At 37.0% G+C, this 24,748-nt stretch overlaps 1 protein-coding gene across 9 annotated transcripts in view; it reads right to left on the bottom strand.

Annotated features, from left to right (window-relative positions):
* The window catches only part of INPP4B (inositol polyphosphate-4-phosphatase type II B), a 577,521-nt gene that overhangs the window by 143,089 nt on the left and 409,684 nt on the right, over window positions 1-24,748 (bottom strand). For all 9 annotated transcript variants that reach the window (XM_059697959.1, XM_059697964.1, XM_059697966.1 and 6 more), the window contains 2 exons: window positions 23,784-23,856; window positions 10,255-10,402 (listed from right to left, as the gene is read on the bottom strand). In XM_059697959.1, the coding sequence (XP_059553942.1) occupies window positions 10,255-10,402; window positions 23,784-23,856 (221 nt within the window). The remainder of the gene's footprint in view (window positions 1-10,254; window positions 10,403-23,783; window positions 23,857-24,748) is intronic.

The raw sequence follows: 24,748 nt of genomic DNA, 5'->3' as shown, positions 1-24,748 counted from the left end.
GTGGCACATCAATGAAGTTTCTCCTAATTCCACATATATTAATTATGTGCCTTTCCATTGTGGGCAACCATGAAAATTACCCACTGCACAGGAAGGCTGGTCAAGGAAAGAAGTGTGCTAGAATGCTCATCCTCTTTTCATTATTACTGCCCATGCTTTTAGAAATTGCAAGCATTTCTGGGCAGTTTCCCTTCCAACTCCCACCCCAGGGTCTGGGGTGCAGAGGTGACCCAGTTAAGTTTCTTAAGTCGATGGAATCCAGGAGGCCCCACAAAATACTTAGTGGTAGGGCTTTTGGTGGACACCATAAGCCTTTTCAGGTAATGAAGATCACTTCTGTACAGAATTTATCTCTTTTTTATTTTCAAAACAATCCTCAGAGATACCTGTTCCAGAGCTGGATTAATAAAAATTAAAAAATTCAGTTGCCCTCAGCACATTTCAAGTGCTCAACACCCTCACAGCTATCATATGAAACAGTGCAGTTTAGAACACTTCCATCATGGGAGGTTCCATTGAACAACCTTGCTTTAGGCAAATGAGGAGAATGTAACTGAGAAATGAAGTGACCTGTTTAACCTATATTGCTACAAAGTGGCCAAATCACGACTTATACTCAGGGCTTATGATTGCAAATCTTGTTCTATTTTCCACTTTAATTCCTGGTGAGTATGGTTTCTTCTAAGATAGTAATCCTATTTTAGGAGGACAAGACTGGACTCTTCCACCTGAGGGACTCATCTGAATGTAACTTCCACCCAGGTCAACAGAGAGCTGGTTCAAATATTTGGCTCAAGTGGGCACTTACAGCCTTGGCCACCGTAACTACTGGAAGATCAAACAACAGAACAAAATTCTTGTTTATTTTCTATTCATTTAACAATAACAAAATTGACAAGTTCTTCTTTTTCTGTGGCCCAGAAGGCTCTAACTAATCAGAAGCCTTTCATTCCAAAACATCTGCCCCAGATACAAGCATCAGCTTTGTGGAAAAAGATACACCCAGTCTGCTTTTCTGCCCACTTGGAGTTTGTGGCATTGAATAGTGAACATACTTATGAGGTGTGCTCGGTTAGTAAGCTAAAGGAGAGTGAAATAAATTACAGACCTTTTTGGATAAAACACTATTAACTGTCAGCTAAGATGAAGAACAACAACAGTTTTGATATATTGAGTGTCTGCTGTGTACATGATTCTTCACAAAAATGGTATGAGTGGTTTCCACATATAAAAGGCCTATGTATGTATGTATGCACCACGGGTTTTCATCCATAGTTCACAACAACTGTGTGTGTTTATTATTTAACCCCTTCTTTACAATAGAGAAAATTGAAAATTAAAGCGGTCAGATAAGTTTGCCATGTCATATAGCTGTGAAGTGGAGTTGGGGAGCCAAGTTCCAAACCCAGAGCTGCACTTACAGACAGACACAGACACACAGACACACACACACACACACACACACACACACACACACACCTAGACTAAAACTCTATAGTTATAAGTGTTAGAGTCTTCTGATTGCTCATTTAATTACTACAGTAGTCCGATAGGACAAATAATAATGTTATTACCTAAGAAGTAAAAAAAAATCTAGAAATGGAGAGATTATATAATTTAAAAATATATACTATCAGTTTATATCAAATGGCAGATGTAGGTTTTGAACTCAGATCAATGATGATTCCAATCTTGTGCTTTCATCATTACAACACACTCTCTCCTACTCATATAATTTGAAATAAAGATCTTGGCACAATAGACAAAAATGTTTCTGCATGAGTTCTGCCTTATATGTTCTGTGGGGATACTGTAATAGCCAAACAGCAAAATCAAACACATATTACTATCGCCAGCTTGGTGATGCTAAGATAGTAATCCTGTCTCTACAGGACCTCTCATTAAATGATCCCAAGAATCCATAACAACAAACCTAATGGCACACAACATCTGCCTTTAATACTAGGAGTTGGGAGGGCAAAAGCACTTTCCATGATAAATAATATACCATACAGTATGCCAACTGAGCATCAACATTCTGTTCATGGAAAAAATGAACAGAAAAAATAATACTATTCAGTTGTGAATCAACAGTGGAGTCCCAATGGGATATGTTTATGCATCCTTTTTGGATCTATAGGACTTGAGGTTGTTCTCAAAGAGAACATGCAAAAGAACAGAGAAAGGAACACAAAGAGAAATAAATTGGAAGAGATGCAACACTATAAAAACACCCATGAGTCCTGGCTGGTATGGCTAAATGGTTAGAGTGTTGGACATGCACTGGAGGGTCTCTCTCACATATCTCTCTTGATTATGCTCATCTTCTAACATTGATTTCATCCTCTTTTAGTTCTCAGACTATACAAGTGCCAGACAAAATAAATACAAAATACTCCCATCAAGAAACATCACAAAAATTCTGATTATTGAAGATGGAAGTTTTTTGAACAACCGAAGGAGAAAAAAATAGCTATAAATGATCAAGTATCAGAATGGTAAAAAAAATCATCAAAGAAATAGAAGCTAATGAAAATGAAAATATAAAATTATATAAAATACATATTAAATATATAATATTTTTATTCATTAAACATATCAAAATACAAATCATAAATAACTCAGAGATTCTTCTCTGCTGAGGAAAGATAAATATTCCAATTATAACCAAAATAATTTTCATATAACATTGGCCGATGGGTTAGATCTATGGGGCATTGAATTTAAAAATGTCATAATGAAAATGTTTTTATTAATCCTATTACACATGAGATAAATACAGAAAGATACAAAAATACTTTTAGATTTTTGTAAAGCTTGTGCCTAGGAGACTAAAGTGGTCCAGGTCTGTATTGGGTGATAATATCTATTCTCAGCCCATTTTCATGTACTTTCTAGTCAGGGAAAGTAGAAGAATCTTTTAAGGTTCAATAAAAAACTAATTCCACAAATATCATTATCTGGGATGAGGATAGAGGTGGGAAGGCTGACAGCTCGAGCATCCATTTTCAATATGGGCAAAACCATGCTCACTAACAGAAATGAAACATGAACTGTTTAAAAAAAAATGTCCAATAAAAATGCATCTCTATGTAAAAAAAAAAAAAAGATTTCAGTGTGCCTTTATTTCTTCCAAGTATGCAAATGCTGGTAGACAAGATGCACAGTGCAGAAGATGAGGCAAGATAAGTAGAGAAAAAGGAGGTCCCGCTTGCCTTATAGCCCATGGGAAGGGGAAATCTTGTCTAGTGATAAATAAATTCTGGAAAAAACAACAACATAAATTATATTTCGGAATGCCAAATCATGTTGTATGAACCGGCCACTATGTTGCAAAATCTCACTGTATATCTTTTTGTATAGTGAGGATGGTTTTGAAATAGAATTTATCTGGGTATATTCTAGTTGTAGTTTATAATTCCTAATATATACTTTTATCATTTTTTAAAAAGGCATTTATATAGTGTTATCAGTTTGAAATAAAATGAACCCATTTTAATGATGGTCACAGAATACTTTAATGTAAGGTATAAAACCAGACAATTAAATATATTTTGCATTTCTCTAAAACTAGATATAGTGCTTAGAAAACCAAGTTAATGGCATATGATACCATTTAAGTAAACATGTAGAACATATCTCTGAAACCTATATTTCTATATAGCAACTAGGTTTTCAATCCGGGATTTTAAAATATCTTATTGACTGACTTTTCTTTGATAAGAATACACTATGTTCAAGAAATAGATGGATGTATAACTATGTAGACACACTTTATCAGAATTCTAAAATATAACTCTGAAAATGTAAAATACAGAAATATTCACAGTGCCTAGCGAATCTTCAGAATCTATATTTTATAAAACATAAAATATAATGTTCACCAAAAAAGTGTTTGCCTTCATTAAAATATTTATCTCCATGAATTTAATATATGTTCAACACTTACAAACACAAATATCTAAGACAAAGCATGTACGTTTTCTCAAAGAAGTAGTAATAAGACTTTGAAAGTTTATATATCCCAAAATCTATCACATTTTTCCTATTTAAATATTTTGCTTCAGATTTTTCATATTTAATTTGCACGGTTGTTTTTCTACATGATACACACAATTATTTACATGCTTTATATAAAACCAAAGAAAGTATTTAATTGTTATAAAATATTATTATCCTTTCTGCTAAACTTGTAACACTATATAGCAGAAAGTTTCTCTCTTTCTCCACCTCTGGGATCATGAAGAAAATATATATATAGGAAAGAAATGAAGAAGGAAAAAAGAGAAAAATACATGATATACATCAAACTAATATTTTCCTGGGGAGTTTTATGGGTCATGAGGATCATTTTTTCCTGAAATACTGAATTTTTTTAAAAATAACTTTGTTCCATTATAGGTTTTCAAATATCATTTTCTAGTGTAGAAATGTATACCTTTTAGATAAAGCCAGTCACGGTACAGCGACCAGAGCCTCCCACATAGACATGTACGTGTGCACACCATGTTTTCATACTGCATTCGTAGCTGTTACGGAGCATCAGTTCTATGGGTGTAATCATTTTACCTAGTAACTGTCATATTTCAATGAAGATTGAGCACAGGAAAACTTTGAAGTAGTACAAAAGCTGAAGAAAATACTCAAAATAAACAAAATATGTGGCAACACTAAAACAAGCAGTAAAAACTTTATAGGTGGTAGTTTGGCAAAACTTATGTAACTTGTCTGCAAGCAACCCAAGTTGAAGGACTGTAAAGCTTGAAGCATTATAAACACTGGCAAACACACACACACACACACACACACACACACACACACACACACACACACGCCCCTTCTATGTATTTAGGATCTCTGAGTTGTCTTCAATACATCACTCTCCTTTTCCTTCCGTTATAATAACCCGCCATGACCCAAACCGTCAAGTATGCTTGATCAAGACCCGGTCTGCTTTTTAATGTCAAATCCCTGATGTATCATGGTTGTAGAGCAATTCAGTAAACTTTTCAGAAGCAAGGTCTTATACTGAGCACTTTGCAAGCAGAACCTCCCCTCTTCCCTTCCAAACACACAAGTACAGTTTTTCAAGACTGACTCCAGGAAGCTCCTTCTGGAAATCTGCATTTTATAACATTTTCAATCAGATTTTGTGTGACTCTGTAACCTGAGCCACAGATTCCAAGCAAGTTAGGCCATTGGCAGAAAAGTCATGAGTGGACAGTTGTATTATCACAGGCTGGAAAGCATGGGATCAGAGTAAATGAAATGAAAATGTAAAAAAATAAATGGGTTTGCGAGAAAGTGGGGGTGGGGGTGGGAAGGGGGTTGAGGCAAGTAAAATGATTTTAGGGATCTGAACAGACTAGGGTTAAAAGAGGCTGAGAAAAGAACTTCAGAGTAAAGCTCTGTCCAGACTGGAGGTTCCACCCAACCAAGAAAAATGTTGCAAAGTCCTTTTGCAAGGCAATGTCCCAGTCTCACATTCTTAATTTAATTTATTATATTATGCCACATCATGTTAATTTTATATTATAATATTCATTTTTCTATTATAGTCACTTATGTTCATTATAAGTATAATTTTTAAATTACTTTTTCAGTTGGATGGCATATAGCTGCAAGTAGATTTTCAAGAAAGTTTTGTGGGTGACATTCTCTGAGCTCCTGAGTATTTAAGTATGCCATTTCCATTGCCTTCATTCATAAAAAATTCATAACCTGACCCTATATAATAAAGTGGGGTCACGGCCTTTTTCTCTCAAATATCAGTGGATGTTATTCCATGGGCTTCCACAGAGAAGTGTAAGATTATCCTGATTTTAGAATGTAAAAGAGAAAAAAACAAAACTGCATAAATTTTCATTGTTTTGTTTTTCAAGCTTTTGCACTAATTGTTCTTCCCAAAGAACACTTAAAATTATTTGGTAGTTTACTGCTTTGTGCCCTGAATATCTAACACCTTTCTCACCATGTAAACTTTTTTTTCACCTTTGTTTAGCCTTTGAGAGGAGCTTATCATGTTTGTCTTCCACATTACTGAGCTGATTTCTCAGTGTCAAATCTTCTCTGCGGGCTCTGTGGATTTAATTTGGCTGCTGCAGTTTAAAACTTCATCATTCCCTACATTATCCTTTCCTTCTCAGCATGCTCCCTAAAGGATGGTGGTTCTTTTCTTATGGCTTTCTCATCCTGTTTCATAACAACCACACCTTCTCATACTCTACTGAGATGACTAGCCAATTTTCCCACATTTTTTTTTGTATTGCCTTTTTGAGTGCAGCATGATTGTTTTCTCCTTTTCTTTACAAAAATTATAAGATGCATTATTAAAATTTTAAACGCATTCTAATAATGGGAGATTTACACAGCAAAAAGGTTGGAGAAACCAAAATGTATTTGGAATAGGCTGGTCTTCACAGTGCCTAGCAAATCTTCAGAATCTATCAAGTTTTTATAGTTTTAGTTTCATAGGATTTAAATGGAATTTTCTTTTCTGAGCAACCCCCAGTGTACACTGACAGTCCCTAATTCTGCCCCTTGAAAGGGAACTTTATAATTTGGAAGCATTGTTCCTTTGTCTCCACCAAAACTTCTCATTATCCCCTTCTATGTGTTTGCAATTTTTGTTTTTGCTACAAATGCATAGCAAGAAAGAGATTCAGAGAAAGGCAAGAGAACAGAATGGGTAGATGACACTTGTGGTATGCTAAAAAGTAATACTTATAGAGGCTATGCATACACAAATTCCATGACTTAGTGGCTGTTTTCTCCTTATTTTCTACTCCTCATCACCCCCTGGGATTTACTGTCTGTGAATGGACAGACAGAGAGGTATGAATGGGAGTAGGGTGCAGGGAGGAGTTAGAGAGAGCACTAGGGAGGCCTCAGAACTAGTAGAAGGTCCACTGCTCAGCCTTTATGGGGTTTCCAAACTGATGACAAAAGACAGATTGGGGCAGCAGTAGGGGTCCAGCTCTTAGCTTTCTTTCTCACTAGCTTGCTGTATTTTTAGGTGAAATGTACTAGTGGGTCCATCAATTCTGTTATATATAGTATTATGTGAATCATAGATTCCAGTGTTTTGTGAAAGCTCATCATTTTCCATCCTGTGTCTTTATAGATATCTTAGTGGGGATTTAGGACTGGCTAAATTAGATGCAGTATTAAGTCCATTTTATAGGGTAAGGCTTGGCCCTGACTTTGACTCTGCTTTAGCTGAGAGTCTTGTTACAGATGAGCAGTTCCTGTGTGGTTCTCAGCTGAAATAAAGGTTCTGAGTTCTGCCTGACACCTCTAACTCAGCTTGCCTCTGGTGAGTCCTTCCTCATTCTATAACCCCTGTAAGGCACAATTATTCTCTCCATCCCTTCTCTATCAAATGTGACCTTTACATGACTCTGGTTGGAGTGGCTCTTAGTGTCCAATAGTCTGATTCTTTTATGACTTCAAAGATCCAAACTCATGCTTCTTTAACATGTAATCTTGATTATTCTTCCTGGGATTTGCATTGCCCACCAACTACTCTTAGGACTACCTCTAGGAGGATAAGGATTGAATCACGTGGCTTATATTAATTCATTCTTGCAGCTGGCTCCTATAAGTAGTTTGCTTAACTTTCTGTACATCTTACAGATACTCTTGGCCTCAGTCAATAGCTCTTGCCAGGTTTCTGTGGTTGATTATCTGCACTTGGCTACTCTCAAATATCACCTTCTTATCTCTCTTTCTATCGTTATTTCCCTAGAATCATGAAGTTTTCTTATAATCCAGGTTCCTGTCTCACTCTCCCTAAAATTCAGGTTCTGTTTTCTTTTTCTTTTCTACTCACTTGGATACTCACTTGGATATATAGTATTTGTGCACCCATTCCTACCTACCCTAGTAAATACAATTACGTACCACTTAACAACAGGGATGCATTCTGAGAAATGTGTCCGTAGGTGATTTGGTCATTGTGTGAAAATTATAGAGTGCACTTACACAAACATATGGAATGGTTGCTACACACCTAAGTTATGTGCTCTAGCCCATTGCTCCTAGGCCACAAACCTGTATAGCATGTTATTGTTCAAAACAACAGAAGGTTAAATCAAGCACAAGAGAATATGATGCAACCAAGAGACACAGTAAAGAAGAGATGTATGAGGTTGCTTTAGAGGTTGCTTTCAGCATAATGTGGCATGTTGTTTTACAGCATTTTAAAAAATAAGTAGAAAGAGTGCACTCTAAAGCAACGACCTATATATATAAAAGCCCAATATGCAAAGTGTCCCCTCAGGAGTTCGACAGACTGGGAGTTTAATCACTTGCTAAGATGTGCACTGACCACCAGGGGTGGAACGAAGGGAGGCCCTGGCTGGCAGCCAGCAGTCACTAGGGACCCTATCAGTGCATGAATTTCATGCACTGAGCCTCTACTAAAAAGTATAATATCATAAATACATAAATCAGTAGCCTAATCATTTATTACATTATCAAGTCTTACAGACTGTAGTGCTGTACTTTCCTAGGACTGCCAACACAGTGTACTTGTTTACATCAGTGTCATCACAAACACATGAGTAATGCCTTGTGCTGGTACGATGTTCTGACTGCTGTGACATCACTAAGCAGGCAATAGAAATTTTTCAGCTCCATTATAATCTTACTAGAGGCCCGATGCATGACGATTCGTGCAAGAATGGGCCTTCCCACACCCGCCTGCCGGCACCGCCTTCACTCAGGCTGGAGCAGCCTTTCTGCCTTCCCACACTGCCCAGAGGCCCAGAGCAGCTGGGGCAGTGTGGGATGCCTGTATCGTTATCATGGCGACATCACAAGTGTCCCACCTGGCTCCCGGTTGCTTGGCGCCTGCATATGCAAATTAACCTGCCATCTTTGTTGGGTTAATTTGCATACTCACTCCTGATTGGCTGGTGGGCGTTCTGAAGGTATGGTCGATTTGCATCTTTCTCTTTTATTAGTGTAGATGGGACCACAGTTGTATATGCAGTCCATCATTGACTGAAATGTTATGAGGCTCATGATGATACTGTCAATATTGCCAAGTTTAACCAGTCTTGTCCATGGTGTGCTCACTGGTTTATGTCAATATGGCATCCCTGGAAACTGTAAAGTCTACCAATACTCTTAAGTAACTTGATGTACTAATGTGCACATAAGGCAGAAATGCAAATTTTGAACATTTCACACCCTGCTGTGTATTACAGCAATTTAAAAAATGTTACCTATTAAAAATATTTGCTAATTTTCTGAGATTTGGGGCCTTAGCAGTGTTTAGTATAATATAGTATTCAGCATTTTTAAAGTCACTAGAGGCATATAAGGCAGGAAACAAATTGATTAGTCACGGCTCAGAGAAATTCTCATCAACTACCCACTCTCACATCCTTTTGTTTCATTATAGCAATGGATTTAATTTTGTTGTACAACAATACTGCCCATTCACGTAGCATATTTTATCAATCATCTTGAGTTTTTAGACTAACAAATATCTGAGAGTCTTGTTACAGATGGGTAGTTCAAAGAAAATCAAGGAGGAATTTTTTACAGAACTGTAACCAAAAACAGATGAGGTGAAGACACAGGGATTATTAGCAAGGTCAAAGCTCAGGTTATTGGCTGGACTTCAAGCTATTTAATAGAAATATAATGCACACCACAAAGGAGAGTCACATATGTTATTAAAAATTTTCTAGTAGTCATATTCAAAAAATAATTTACAGCAAGTGAAATTAATAATATTTTTATTTAATCCTTATTATGAAATCAGTCTTTTGTTTGTGTACTAAAAACTCAAAATCTGCTGTGTAGTTTACATTTATATAAGATCTCACTTGGACTAGTTACACTTTAAGGGATTAAGAGCCACACAGGGCTAATGGCCACCACACTAAACAGGTCTAGAATTTCATGTTATCATCATACTTTGAGAAAAAAAATATTTTTTTGTTTTTGTTTTTAAAATCTTTTTTTTTAAAATATATTTTATTGATTTTTTACAGAGAGGAAGGGAGAGAGATAGAGAGTTAGAAACATCGATGAGAGAGAAACATCGATCAGCTCCTCCTGCACATCTCCTACTGGGGATATGCCCACAACCCAGGTACATGCCCTTGACCGGAATCGAACCTGGGACCTTTCAGTCTGCAGGCCGACACTCTATCCACTGAGCCAAACCAGTTTCGGCGAGAAAAAATATTTTATAGGAAAAAAATTATTAATGCAAAAGACAAAATTATTTTCTCTTACCTACACAAATCTTCTTTTATGTGAAGAGAGATCAATTCCTTAGGAACATGAAAAGAAAGTATGCTCTCTGACATCTGCTCCCGGATTCGCATCCACTTATTGTCAGATGTGGGAAATCTATATAATTTACACACCGGGTTCTTTAACACTGAGTAGAAGAAAGAAACAAAAGCTTGAGGGTTAAATTATAAAGATATGCACACTAGATGAAGATGAATTAACAAAATCATTAATCAAAGTATTTTCTAATTATTTATTCAATCAAAATTTGTTTTTAAATAAATAATAATCCATTAGTGGTTTTGAACTTCTAAGAATTTTGTTCTACCATCTTATTTTTTTCAGTAGCTTCTTGAACATATAGTCTTTTAAAAAGAGAACATATTTTATTGATTTTTTTACAGAGAGGAAAGGAGAGGGATAGAGAGTTAGAAGCATTGATGAGAGAGGAACATGTATCAGCTGCCTCCTGCACACCTGCTCCTGGAGATGTGCTCGCAACCAAAGTACATGCCCTTGACCGGAATTGAACCTGGGACCCTTCAGTCCTCAGGCCGACATTCTAACCACTGAGCCAAACTGGTCAGGGCGAACATATATTTATCAAATTAAAAAATAACACATCAAATGCTAATTCATAAATATGACTACTGTGGTGCTCCAATTTATCACTTATTAATTTCTTTTTCTTCTAAAGATTTCCTTAATACATATGTATTTATAGATACAGATGAAAATACATGTATTTATACATAATACACACTTTGCAAAAATATATTTCTGAATTTCTTCTGATCACTCTTAGTTAACTTTACCTATTTACATAGTAGATGACAACTGGTAAGTTTTTTTCCAGAGGTTTTAAATGACCCCACTCCTAAAATCTATTGATTTCTTAAATGTCAGAAAACTTATTCCATGGTTTACCATCTATTAAAATTCAAATATCATACACAGTTTAGTGCCAATGAATTAATAACACACTTTCCTGGAACTACATTTTATCAGGAGCAAGACAGGGAGACTACGAACAAACTGTATATTCAGAGTAGTGGGCAGTGATTAGGGGAGAAGTGACAAGATCATGCCATCAAGGGCTTTAAAGATTTAAAGAAAATGTATAGGGCCAGATATGAAGATAATACTTGGTTCTATTTGTGCGTGAGGCTAGCTCTCCTCCCATATTCCTGAACCAGGTATTTCAGGGTAGAATTTTATTTCTCTCCCCTCTGGCAGCCACCACAGTTATTTCTTGTCTTTTTTTTATAATAGTCATGCTAATAAGTGTGAGGTGATATCTTTTTGTAATTTTGATTTACATTTACCTGATGTTTAGTGATATTTAGAATGTTTCCATGTACCTGTTGGCCATCTGCATGATTTAGTTATAAAAATGTCTTCAGATCATTTACCCACTTTTTAATTGGAATGTTTGTTTCTTTTGTTACTGATTTGCATGAGTTCTTTATATATTTTGGATATTAGCCTTTACCAGATATATTTTCTTTTATCTGAAATATTAAAACTTACAGCAAGTCACTGAAAAAAACTATGATATTTCATTCATTTTTAATGTGACAATGTTTCAAAGATATAAGAATTTTACTACAATATCTATTGTCATATCTCTAGAGTTGGAGAAGACAAAAAAATGTATTGAATTCAATACAGTGTCAGTCAGGTTAAACCACTCCTGGGATCTCATGAATTCTAATACAGTTAATATGATCAGGAATATAAATGTATATTTTTATAGTAAGACAAAAACTCAATCTCCAAATGTCCAATTTTTTCCTTACTAACCTAAGTAAATATTCAGCTATTTGGTTTATCTATACTCAGTATATGTGCAGCTTTTTAATCTCCTTTTTTGTTAAGAGTATACAGAATCACTGCATCCAGCAAACCATAATTAAACTCCTTGCATTTTCTTGCCTTTTATAAAATACTAATTATATTTAGAAAATTTATATTTTATATTAATTCACAAATGAAACATTCTTCATTTCCTGTCATCACAAAGCTAGTCCTTCAACTTTTGATTTTATTGTTTTTGTTTGAATGCTCTTCATTGCATTCTAAATATAAACCTTTGTTGACATGACTTCAGCAGAAATCAAGGGCAGTTTGATTAAAGAACTCCAGTGCTGTCCTCTGACCATCTGGTGCATGACATGCAAGGATTCTATGGGAACCTGCTGTTTATAAGGAGAACACATGGGGCAAATAATTTAAAATACCAGACAACTTGATCATCCAAAAAAAATCCTAATACTGTCTGCTATCTAACTCTTATGGTGTGATTCTGAACTTTTGAAACTCAGAGGTCTCCAAATACTAGTAATAAATTTTATATATTATCAGGATCTCAATGTAAACATAGTATAATATTTTTTAAAGCCAATTTCATCCATCAGGATTCCTTATCAAACATCTACTATGTATAAAGCAAGAACACACCCACTCTGTATCCTGAAACAGCATAAAATGGTCCATGACTTAAAAAAAATAATAATAATGGCTTGACTTTTAACTTCCATGCAAATTTGTTTCATTGGTTACAAAAATGACCAGATAAGATGTTCTCAACTCAAATTTCTTATTGGGTGGATAGTGAGGAGATTTTGACATCCTTACATAAAAGAAAGGCATGGTATTCATGCATCAAATATTGAACAATGGGCCATAAATGATGAATGTTTTTGTCATTTTTTTAAATGCTTCTCCCCTATCACAGAGATAAAATTCCGACAGTTCTGCACATACACTCTGGCTGTGTAAATGAGTCTGTCATGTTCAGCTCTGGCTTTTCACAGATGCCACGACTTATCTCCAGATCACCACCAAACGAGTATTACATTAAATGTTAAAAGGTCTTCTTAAAGAAGAAGAAAAAAAAGATAAAATATGAATAATTAAATGGCAATAAAGTACATATTTATTGACAACTGAATCTAAAAAACAAAATAAACAAACAAGCAGAACAGAAATAGATTCATAGATACAGAGAACATTTTGACAGTTACCAGATGGGAGTGGACTTGGGGGAATGGATGAAAAAGATGAAGGGATTAAGAGGTGCAAATTGGTTGTTACAGAATAGTCTTGGGTATGTAGAGTACAGCATAGAGAATATAATCAATAATATTCCTATAATTATGTATGGTGTCAGATGGGTATGAGATTTATCTGGAAGATCACTTAGAAAGTTATAGAATGTCTAATCACCAGGGTGTACACCTGAAACTAATATAATATGTCAACTGTAATTGAAAAATAAAAAAAATGATTTTTAAAAAAGATGCATTTCTGACCATACAATAAGCTCAACCCAGCAATAATATCTATCTAACCTCTATTATAGGGTTTTTTAAAAGGCATCCTTGTGTGTATTCTCCTCATGTTTTAAACTGCTTTTCCCAAAACAATTACTAAAAATGTCATGTGACATATTCTATCAAGAGAAGAGTGGTGGAGACATTCTGGACCATATCTTAGTCTTGTGACCAATGGTCAAGTTCTAAGCTGGTCCAGATAGTGATACATTCCCCTTCAGGCCTACCCTATAAGCTGAACAAACATAGGGACAGAAAGTAAATGGCAGATTTTCCCCACAAATTGAAGCACAACTCATTTTCTGTATTGTCTCTTCCAGACACTATAACAGGGCCTATTTAACAAGATACTGTGCCACCTGCTTTTACATGGAATTCAGAAATTGTGAAAGCCCAGCTGCTCCAATTCTGAATTATCAAAGTAAAGATGTCAAGAAGATGGTCATGCTACCACATTGACAACATACACAAAAAATATGGCTGCTTAAGCAATCTGCTTTAGGAAAAAAAGGTAATCCAGAGAGCTATCACGGGTGTGATTTTCTCTTTTTTGTGTCTCTCTTAGAGCTGTCAGTGGATTGGACAAAAAATTTTGGAAATCTGGATTCCGGGTCAAGGGGATCATCAAAAAGCCTTATTTCATCAGGTTGTCTTTAACATATTTCTCCAGAGGAAGCTCATCTGTGATTATCTTCACATAATTTTTTGCTTTTGGGAGGTGGTTGGAGTCACATATTTAAATGGAATCTGACTTTATTGGCTTTAAGCCTTACAAAATCATTATTTTAATGTACTACAGATTCTTGTAGAAAATCTATTCATTCTGTAGCTCTTAATTATGCACTTGTTTAATAGTTCAATTATTCAGCTGAATGTACATGCATTGCCTATTCTCCAAATGCTACATTATACTTACTATAGACAAGTCTGAATAATCCAATTAGACACTGACACTCCGCATTTGTACTTGAACGTATCTTAGATTTATATACATCTTAAATGTCGGTTGTGTCTTTTTAAGAGTGGGTGAGAATTGAAAAACCTAACAGAAATCACTAAAACACTATCCTAAGCATGGCTAATAGAAAAGAAAAGGTAAAAAAAGACCTTGACAGGAGCTCTGAAAATACATCAAAGAAACATTTCTTTAAGAATACTAAAGATGAGAAAGAAGGCTTCCGGGGCTGGGTGAGGTAGGTGAAGGGATTAAGCAAAAACAATCAATCTGGCTTCTATGAACCATTTCAATTCCAGGTCAGGGCACCTGCCCAGGTTGTGGACTCAATGCCAAGTATGGGGTGTGCAGGAGGCAGCCGATCAATGATTCTCATCATCGATGTTTCTCTCCCTTTCCCTTTCTCTATGAAATCAATAAAAATATATTTAAAAACAAACAAAAAATCTTATAGACAAAGACAAGAGTATGGTGCTTATCAGAGGAAAAGTGGGGAGTGTAAGATTGTAGAAGAAGGGGAAGGGGGCATAAAATGGTGATGGAAGGAGACTTGACTTTGGGTGGTGAACACACAATACAATACATAGATGAGGTATAATAGAATTGTATACCTGAATATAATTTTATTAAGCAGTGTGACTCCAATAAATTCAATAAATTAAAAAAATAAAGATGAAAATGTTAAAAAAAGGTACTCCAAAGAAAATTTTAGTTACTATTCTCTAGGTTTGTCATAAAATCTAAATTGTTATTGTAAGTTGTTGTGTTTAAAACACACACACACACACACACACACACACAGTAGAAATAGGATATAAATAAGCTGAGTTGGACAAAGTGCAAGTCTAGCGAAACCCATAAACTCTTGATCCTCCATCTTCAATTCAAGGCCAAGAATAAGAAAAACTATATCAAATATTAGAATAAAATATGAAAATAATAGTTGTGGAGCTTAGTCTCCAACTGGAGATCACAGGTGAGTTTAGTGTGCAGAATTTAGATGTTAGATTTTTGGTGGTCAAGAAAATAATTTGTCTCACTCCTTCTAGTTTGATTTGTTCTGTTTAATTGTAGTTCAGGCATTAAATCAGGGACAAAACTAGAGCAGGTAGAAATTGGCTCATATTTTATGCTGGGCAACCTGGAACAGCCTGTAGTGTACCAAACTCACATTGGTTCTTGCCAATTTGCCTCTGTTTAAGGCATTCCCTGCAACTCAAAGAAGCATCCCTCTTTCATGGTCACCTTCCTATATACTCAGCTCAGCTAACATCTCCCCCAAGGAGCCTCCCTTGGCTTCTATCCCCTGCCTCCCACAGGTGACTCTCCTTTGTACTCACCATCCCCATCTCTGTCGTGTTTCTTACCAGTTGTGCTCCAATTATCTGTTTACATTTTTGTGTCCCCCATTAGAATGTGAACTTTGTAAAGGCCAGGCCTGTGCTATTTTCCTCATACAGTAAATGCAAACATTCCACAGAAATGAGCTTAAACCTTGCAACTCAGATGTTTCCCAGCATTGCTGTCCCCAAGGAGAACAGTGAGAGTACCAACTGTGCATTAAGAGGGGAAAATGCAAGAGGGGAGGACATAAGTAAAACCTCACTTCAAGGGAGAGCACAGGCATCACAATGAAGAAAGGAAAAACCTCCTGGCCGGCATGGCTCAGTGGTTGAGCGTCGACCTATGAACCAGGAGGTCATGGTTTGATTTCCAGCAGGGCACATGCTTGGGTTGTGGACTCGATCCCCAGTGTGGGGCCTGCAAGAGCAGCTGATCAGTTATTCGTTCTCATCATTGATGTTTCTATCTCTCTCTCTCTTCCTCTCCCTTCTCTGAAATGAATAGAGTATTTAAAAAAGGAAAAACCATAGTTAAAAGAAAGGCCTCCTCACATTTTAGCCACAGAAACTTTGACTACATCATCTTCTTGCCTTTATTTTTCTTCTAGTTTATCTCAAGTGGGCAATGGAGGAAATAATGTACTTAGAAACATAGTGGAAGCATTTAAAGGTGTCTAAGAGATCACTCCATTGATTATTAATTAGATAGTGAAATTCACTCTTCCATTGAAGCTACTTAACATCCTAAATATATTAGCACATAGTAATGAATATATATGGGAATTCCAAAAGAGCAAAGTTAATGGACTCCATCGCATTTGTTAAAACAGCAAAGGGCAAAGAAATCTGTTGAGTAAGCATATAGGATCAAGGGCCAATGTTATGCCAAAATGACTCCAAATTTTACATATTAGATAGTTATAAATACAAGGGCAAAATCTATTTAAACTAATATGGATGAAACACAAGAGATATTTTTGTTAATACAAAATGATACCACCTAAAATTTGACAAGGTAGTAAATTTAGTGCCCAACGAATGAAAAGAAAAAAAGAAGAAAACTGGGAATTTGTTTTTGCCGGGAATTCATCAGGGTGTAAATAAGTATAGAAGGAAATTTCTAACAATCTCTTAAAATATTCTGAGTCATGCAATGATGGGGGTATAGTGAGGAGAATGTGACCCCCAGTATTTAGCTCAGTTGTGTGATATTGTGAAAGGCAATTAAAATCTGTGCTGTGATATGAGGCAGAAAACATTTTATAAATGAGACTTTGGTAGTGATCTGTAAGAAAAGCAATAAACTATTTTATTTGAAACCTAAATAATTATATTTGAACATGTTTCTCGTGGAGGGAATAACAGTGCAGGTTTTTATTACCTGAAGAAAATATTCAGAGATATGCTTGTTATCAGCCATTCGACAAGCATTTATTGAGTTCCTATTGTATTCTGGCCCTCGAGATACAGAAATAAGTGATGTTCCTCTTCTTAATAGTTAATAATCTAGCATCTACTGCAAAGCAGCAGCAGTAGATGGCTTAACATTATTTTGGGGGGAAAGATTATCAAAGATACGGTGGCCTATTTTGAGAAAAAGGTGTGATTCATCTGTGAAGCAAGAAGTAAAAATACCACAAAATTCTCCAAATCGGGAGCATGGCATGGATTTAGGACTGAGGGCGGGGCAGTCCCCTCACCTTTGCTCAGATCACAGCTTACACAGTCTTGAAAATCATCCCTGTCAGACACGCCCTTTGAGAATGTGAAGGACAGTATCCACGTTGATACTCAGCATGAAAGTGGTCTTTAGAGAATAGAAACGATAATTTCATGATTCAAGAAGTAGAGAATTCAACCGAGGAAGATGCTGTATCAGATATAATGCTTGCTGACAGGGGGAAACGCACTCAAAATGGGAAGGTATCAGGAAACTTTGGGATGGGGGCCATTAGCTCCCCAGATCTGGCATAGTAACATAAGGGTCCACGGAAATACTTTTACAGGGAAAATTGGGAAAATTGAATACAGAGAGAATTGTCATCCAGACAACAATGTAAAAAGATATAGCTGTCTGTGGTAAGGCTTATTAACTATAAATAACTCCTGAGAAAGACAACTGTCAATGACAAAGAAGTGATATATGTCTCCATGTGCAACTGATTGCAATGAATACCTGTATGAGATATTTATCAAAAGAAGAAAGTCATAGCAAAAATGAAACTAAGCTGTATCTGTTCCAAACATTTGTAAGCCAAAAAGGAAGTTACAGCCTGTCCAAGTTGATCTGGTCGTTTTTAAAAAACAGATGTGCAGAGAGGCTGACCTTCCTGCCGGGGTCATACTGATGGTTGGCAAATCCTGGCTTCGACAGCAACTCTCACAGCCGGTCCATGGTTCTCACACTGTAACCACCGGAGCCCGCTGGTTCCTGTTTTTGCTGGAGACAAGGTGTCTCCGTGGATGTGATTTAACGGGACAGATGAGAGACCTTACTGTTTTTGTGCTTCTCTATGTTCATAATTATCTACCCCTATGTCCCCACCCCAGCAACAAATAGATTTAAGTGTTCTTACTACCATTTTGCTTAAGGGAATGAGCCAATCAAAACTAGTGTTTTAACAACTTTATGAGTTCTATAATTAGAAAGTCAAACTAAATAAGAGCTTTACATTTCTAATACTTATTGTCTTGCAGTGTGTCCTGTTTCAGAGAATATAAAACCCAGCAGCTAAAAGGAATTTGGTTTCCCAGGTAGTTAAGGTACAGCTATATCTTTCTTACGGAATTGTCAATTCCGCCCACTCCTCCTCCTCATCTTTTCTCTCCTTCTGCCCTCAATTCCCCAGACTCCCAACGTACACATTCAACTTGCAAGACAAAACAGGGCACGAAAGAAGTGAGACCTCAGGGGGAAGAGTTTTTTCTTTTTAGTCTTACAATAGATAAGTGAATTTCCTGAATTATAAATGAAGCCTCTGGAGATATAAATAGAATAGGGAAGAGCTGCTGAGAGATATGACATTCTCTTCTTCTCACTCTATAAGTGCTTCGTAACTCAGTGGAGGCTGGCAAGTTCCACACAATACATGAAGGCACAGGCTGAGAAGGATGTCAATAGCTCCCTTTGCCTACAGATTTTTAAAAATGCCATATGGGAATATAATGGATTCATTCCAAAGTTGCCGAGTGTAGATAGATAAATAAATAGAACAAAAGGCAAAGTTACACACAGGCCAAATTCATACATATTCTATACCTGCACAATGCATTTTTATATTCTGAACAGAAACATTTTATGGTTGTACTTAGTTGTTTTTTTCATACTTTTAAAAATCTAGTACACAGTGAATTCAATGGTTGATGTATCATAAAATTGTACACTTGCAGCCTATATAACTTTATTAACTGATCTATCCTAATAAATTTAATTTAAAAAAATTTAAAAAATAAGTGAGATCATGTGATATTTGTCTTTCTCTGACTGTTTTATTTCACTTAGCATAATAGTCTCCAGGCCTATCCATGCTGTCTCAAAGGGTAAAAGATGCTTATTTTTTACAACTGCATAGTATTCCATTGTGCAAATGTACCAGTTATTTAACCCGTTCATCTACTGATGGGCACTTAGGCTATTTCCAAATCTTAGCTATTATAAATAACTAGAGGCCTGATGCACAAATTTGTGCAAGAGTAGACCTTCCTTCCGCTGGCTGCTGGCATTGCCTTCCCTCTGGCACCTAGACTTGGGCTTCCCTCCAGAACCCAGGACCCGGACTTCCCTCTGGCCGCCCGCAGGCACCCAGGACCCAGGCTTCCCTCACAGTCCCTGCTTCGTCCAGAAGTTCGTCCAGAAGGACGCCAGGAAGGACATCTGGTCTAATTAGCATATTATGCTTTTATTATTATAGATGCTGCTACTAGCATAGTGGTGCATATATTCTTTATGACTGGTGTTTTAGGGTTTTTAGGATATATTCCCAGAAGTGGGATTGCTGGGTCAAATGGCAGTTCCATTTTTAATTTTTTGAGGAAATTCCATACTGCATTCCCACCAGCAATAAACTAGTGTTCCCTTTTCTCCATATACTAGCCAGCACTTGTTGTTTGTTGTTGTGTGTGTGGGTGGGGGGATGAGAAGAGATAAACCAAAGAACTTATATACTTACTGGTGGGGTCCCTCAGCCTGGCCTGTGCCCTCTCACAATCCAGGACCCCTTGGGGGATGTAGTAGTGCTCGAAGTGGCAGGCAACTGGGAAAGAGCCTGAACCAGGGCCTGGCACCACACCACTCCTGCTCATCCTGACCCCACTGCACCTGCTGCGGTCTCGCACCCAGTCAGTACCGATAGGGAGAGGTTTGTGCCACCGTAGTGGCACTCGCCAGCCATGAGCCTGGTGTCTGGCACCCGTCCGTTAGCTGAGCAGTGCTCCTACTGTGGAAGCACACTGACCACCAAGGGGCAGCTCCTGCGTTGAGTGTCTGCCCTGGTGGTCTGTGCACATCATAGCAACCAGTGACCAGTTGCTTAGGCTTTTATATATATAGATATGCATAGCCCATTGACAGAGATAATAGGGTGGTGAAGGCCTGGAGGGGCTGAATGGAGGTTGATGGGGGGAAGGGAGACACCTGTAATACTGTTATCAATAAAAAAATATATATTTTTTAAAAACACAAAAAAATCTATCTTTTATAACATTTCACTGTCATTTAGTCTTATCTCTGCCTAATAAAAGAAGGCTAAGACAACATGTGTGTGGCAAATATCCTAGGTTCTGAGTGCTCCTCTGGTTGACTAGACTAAGGAGGTTTGAAAAGTGTCATTGGGACTAAGTGGAGTATCACCACCAAAACTGTCACTGCCATGAAAGGAGAAAAGCAGTAATCAATCATCTCTCACCCCACTAAGGGAGCATATTTGAATTGCAGAATGCAGCTGCTCCCATCAATTCCATGGCAGCTGTCTTTGTCATATTGCAATTTACACATTAGGAATAGTACCCTCATAATTTGGAAGAGTTACTGCAATTCCAAGATTCATGCCTTACAGATTTTACCACCCAAGTGATAGGAGGTGCTGATTTATTTTTTACTACGTTCCTTCTGCCTCTGCTTCCTCAGATAATCTATTCCCTTACTTAAGACATTTTTCTCTTTCTCTTTGAAATTTATATTAAATCAATCAGTATTTCAAGATGGCATTTCTTTTTGTGTGCATAAAAAATTACAAGGTTTGAATGAGTAAGTCATTTAAAAATTATCGTATAGTGTACACAATTTTGGTGATAACTTGATTCATTCAAATTGTATTGAAAATGAACTTAACATCTCCCACACTAAGTTTTGTTTCTCAAAACTGACATTTAGTAAATGAAATAGATTATCTGGATATCCTATATAATAAAAGAGAAACATGCAAATAAGCCATCCCTCCTCTATGCTCAAGCCACGCCCACCAGCCAATGAGGAGTGTGTATGCAAATTAACCTGACAAAGATGGCAGGTAATGTGCATACACAGAGCAGTGTGGGAGAGCAGGCAGCTTTGGGGGATGTGGCTCCCTCGGTCGCTCCCTTAAGGGGACGTGGCTCCCTTGGTCACCAGACAGAGAACAGAGCAGGAGAGCCAGAGGCTTCGGGGGACATGGCTCCCTTGGTTGGGGAAAACCCAGAGCATGGGGAGCACCAGGAATTCTGGGAATAGTAGTTTTGGTAGCAGCCACAGGACCGGAAGTGGAAGCCCAGAGCGCAGGGAGTACCAGGAATGCTGGGATTCATAGTTCTCCTAGACACTAGCAAAGTGAGCCTGGAACAAGTTACTGTTGCAGTGGGGATGGAGGGAAAGCAAAGGTGAGAGACATAAGTAAAATCAGAGTGTCTAGGAATAAAGGGAAGATATCCTAAAACTTCCAGGAAATCTCCACCAATGGAGCAAAGAAAAAAAAAATGCCTCTATTATTCTGTTAACAACAAACCCAACTGGGTTGGAGGTCTCAGACAATTCACTCATATGATTGCCAAGACAGACAGAAACTCCCGGATTGGAGAGGGCTCCCCTGAGGGCTCCCATATTGGAGAGGGTCCAGGTCAGGCTGAGGGACCCCCTCTCCACTCCCCCACCCCCACCCAGTGCACGAATCTTCATGCATAGGGCCCCTAGTATTACAATAAAGGACTAAAGGTTTATTTAACCTTCAGGTAGAGAAATAAATGTGAGGAGGACCCTTTGAGGATACATTAGATATTTTAACCACACAAATAATGTATCAAGTACTTTTATGATCCAGGGCTGATCTAACTGTTGGGTAGACCTTTCACTTTTTAATGAATATCCCTCTAATATTACATCCTAAGTAAAATAAAAAATTTTTTAAAGAATGTCATTTGGTCATAAGTTGAGGCGGAGCTGATCTTCTTTGGTATAATCCCTCATTCTACATAAGTGTAGTTAATGTTTTGTTGTTATTGTTAAATTTTATTTTGAGTTCTCTGTACATATAAACACAGTCAAATGGTCGCCTTCCCTTTTTCCATTTCCATTCTCTATTATTAGTGTCTTCCTTCAGGGAACAACTCTTAATAGTTTGGGGTTATGTACTAGTAAGCCTTTGAAGTACGGTATCATTCATTCAGCTGATTATAATGCTATGTATGTCTTTGTTTAAATGTACATCAAGACAGGACTAGAAAAACATTAAAGCTTCTTCTGTTGTTATAGCAACATATTAATTAGTGTTTTTTTAGTAATAGCACAGCCTAGTAATTATGAGCAAAGGCCTTAGGATTGAAACTGTATTTAAATTCTGAACCTGCTATTTGCTAAGTAGGTGAACTTGACCAATTGCCTCAGCTGTCACATGGGGATAATGATAGTACCTACTTCACAGCACATGTCAGATGTCAGAAATCAAGGTAAGACAGGCATACAAGGCATTGAGCACAGTGCCTGTCATTGTAAAAGTCATTATTTACTATTATTAGTGGTATAATAATTTATATTATTTAAATATTAGTTTCATAATTTACATATACATTTTATGACACATTTTTAACTGTACCATATATCAGTTTTATTCATAAGCTCATAATTTAACACATTGTTTAGTACCTTGTTGAAATTCAAATATATTACTACTAGATGCTTGGCGCACAAAATTCTTGCACGAGTACAGTCCCTAGGCCTGGCCTGAGATCAGGGCCATCTTCCCTGGCTGCAGGCAGCCAGCCCCGCCCCTTCTCACCACCCACCCCTGGTTCCTGGTTCCCCATTCGCCATCAGGTGATCAGAGACTTCCTGCTGGGGGAAGGGACTGAGAGATTGGCCAGCAGGCCCCGATTGGGAGATCAGGGCCTGTGGGCTGGGGCAGCTATATTGAGCGCCTGCCCCCCTGGTGGTCAGCGCGTGTCATAGAGACCAGTTGTTTCACCATTTGTTCGACTTGCATATTACGCTTTTATTATATAGGATAAGTAAAACAGTACATACATACACGCCCAAGAATGTGCAGATATGTGTATGAATTTTTCTTGCTGAATCCATATATCTACTGTTCTAGCAACTTCATTTTGAGTTCTATAATTAGAAAATCAAAATAAATAAGAACTTCACATTTCTAATATTTACTCTGTTTTCCAGTGTGTCTTGTTTCAGAGAACATAAAAATCAAGCAGCTAGCAGGAATTTGTCATTTAGCCAAGGTATTTATGCATCATTCTTGTGGAATTGTCAAGTCTCCCTCCACTCTCCTGGCTGATCACAATTACTGATTCAATGATTAAGTGTGCACAAACGATTCTATGAGAATGCTGCCCAGGCTTAGTGTTGACTCCACAGGAAATTAAAATGTATGCTCATATGAAATTAATGCAAGTTTTCAGAACGGAGGTACATACCTGCATTCAGAAAAGGTAAGTTGTCTTTTCCGCTCACATTCTCTGGTGCTGAACATTCACATACAAGTGCACACTAGGGAAGAACACAAGAAAAGGATAAGAAAACAGTTGAAAGTAATCAAAATAAGAAAATTATTTTGTTTGCAGAACAAGAGGCTGTGCACATAGTATCAAAAAATTCTGAACAAGACATTTTGTAACACTATTTTCAGTGTTATCTCTATCATGAAGCTTGCTTAACTTGTGATTATTTATTTATAATATGATTGTATTATATGGTCATAGAGTACATTTTGGTTTTAGTTAATGGCCACTTAGGAACGAAAGTAAAATCTGGGAAAGGACTGTCCATGAATGTTCCTAATACAGCAAATTAGATTTGACAAGCTGAAGGATTTTGTTTTTCTGACAGCTGGAATGATTTTGAATCAATAAAAAGCAAATTATTTTCTATATTTTAAGCAAAGGCAACTTTAAATCGTATATATATATATATATATATATATATATATATATATATATATAATCTCTCAATCAGGGCCTGCGGGCCAACCTCTCAGTCCCTTCCCCCAGCAGGAAGTCTCTGATCACCTGATGGCGAATGGGGAACCGAACCGGGAACTGGGGGTGGGTGGTGAGAAGGGGCGGGGCTGGCTGCCTGCAGCCAGGGAAGATGGCCCTGATTGCAGGCCAGGCCTAGGGATCGTACCTGTGCAAGAATTTCGTGCACCGGGCATCTAATATATATATATATATATATATATATATATATATATATATATATATATATATATAATTTTATATTTTACTTCATTTTATATATATATATATGTTGTAGTATTTAATTACATAAAGGAAAATGAGAGTTTTGTCTCTAGCAAAACAGTAAAAACACCTGCTCATACTGTATAGGGACAATTTACAAATAAGCTGATCCAGAGATGGGCAAGGCCGTGAGCCCTTAC

This window comes from Myotis daubentonii, chromosome 5, assembly GCF_963259705.1.
Source record: "Myotis daubentonii chromosome 5, mMyoDau2.1, whole genome shotgun sequence".
Taxonomy (NCBI): Eukaryota; Metazoa; Chordata; class Mammalia; order Chiroptera; family Vespertilionidae; genus Myotis; species Myotis daubentonii.
This window is presented reverse-complemented; position numbering and strand designations above follow the sequence as displayed.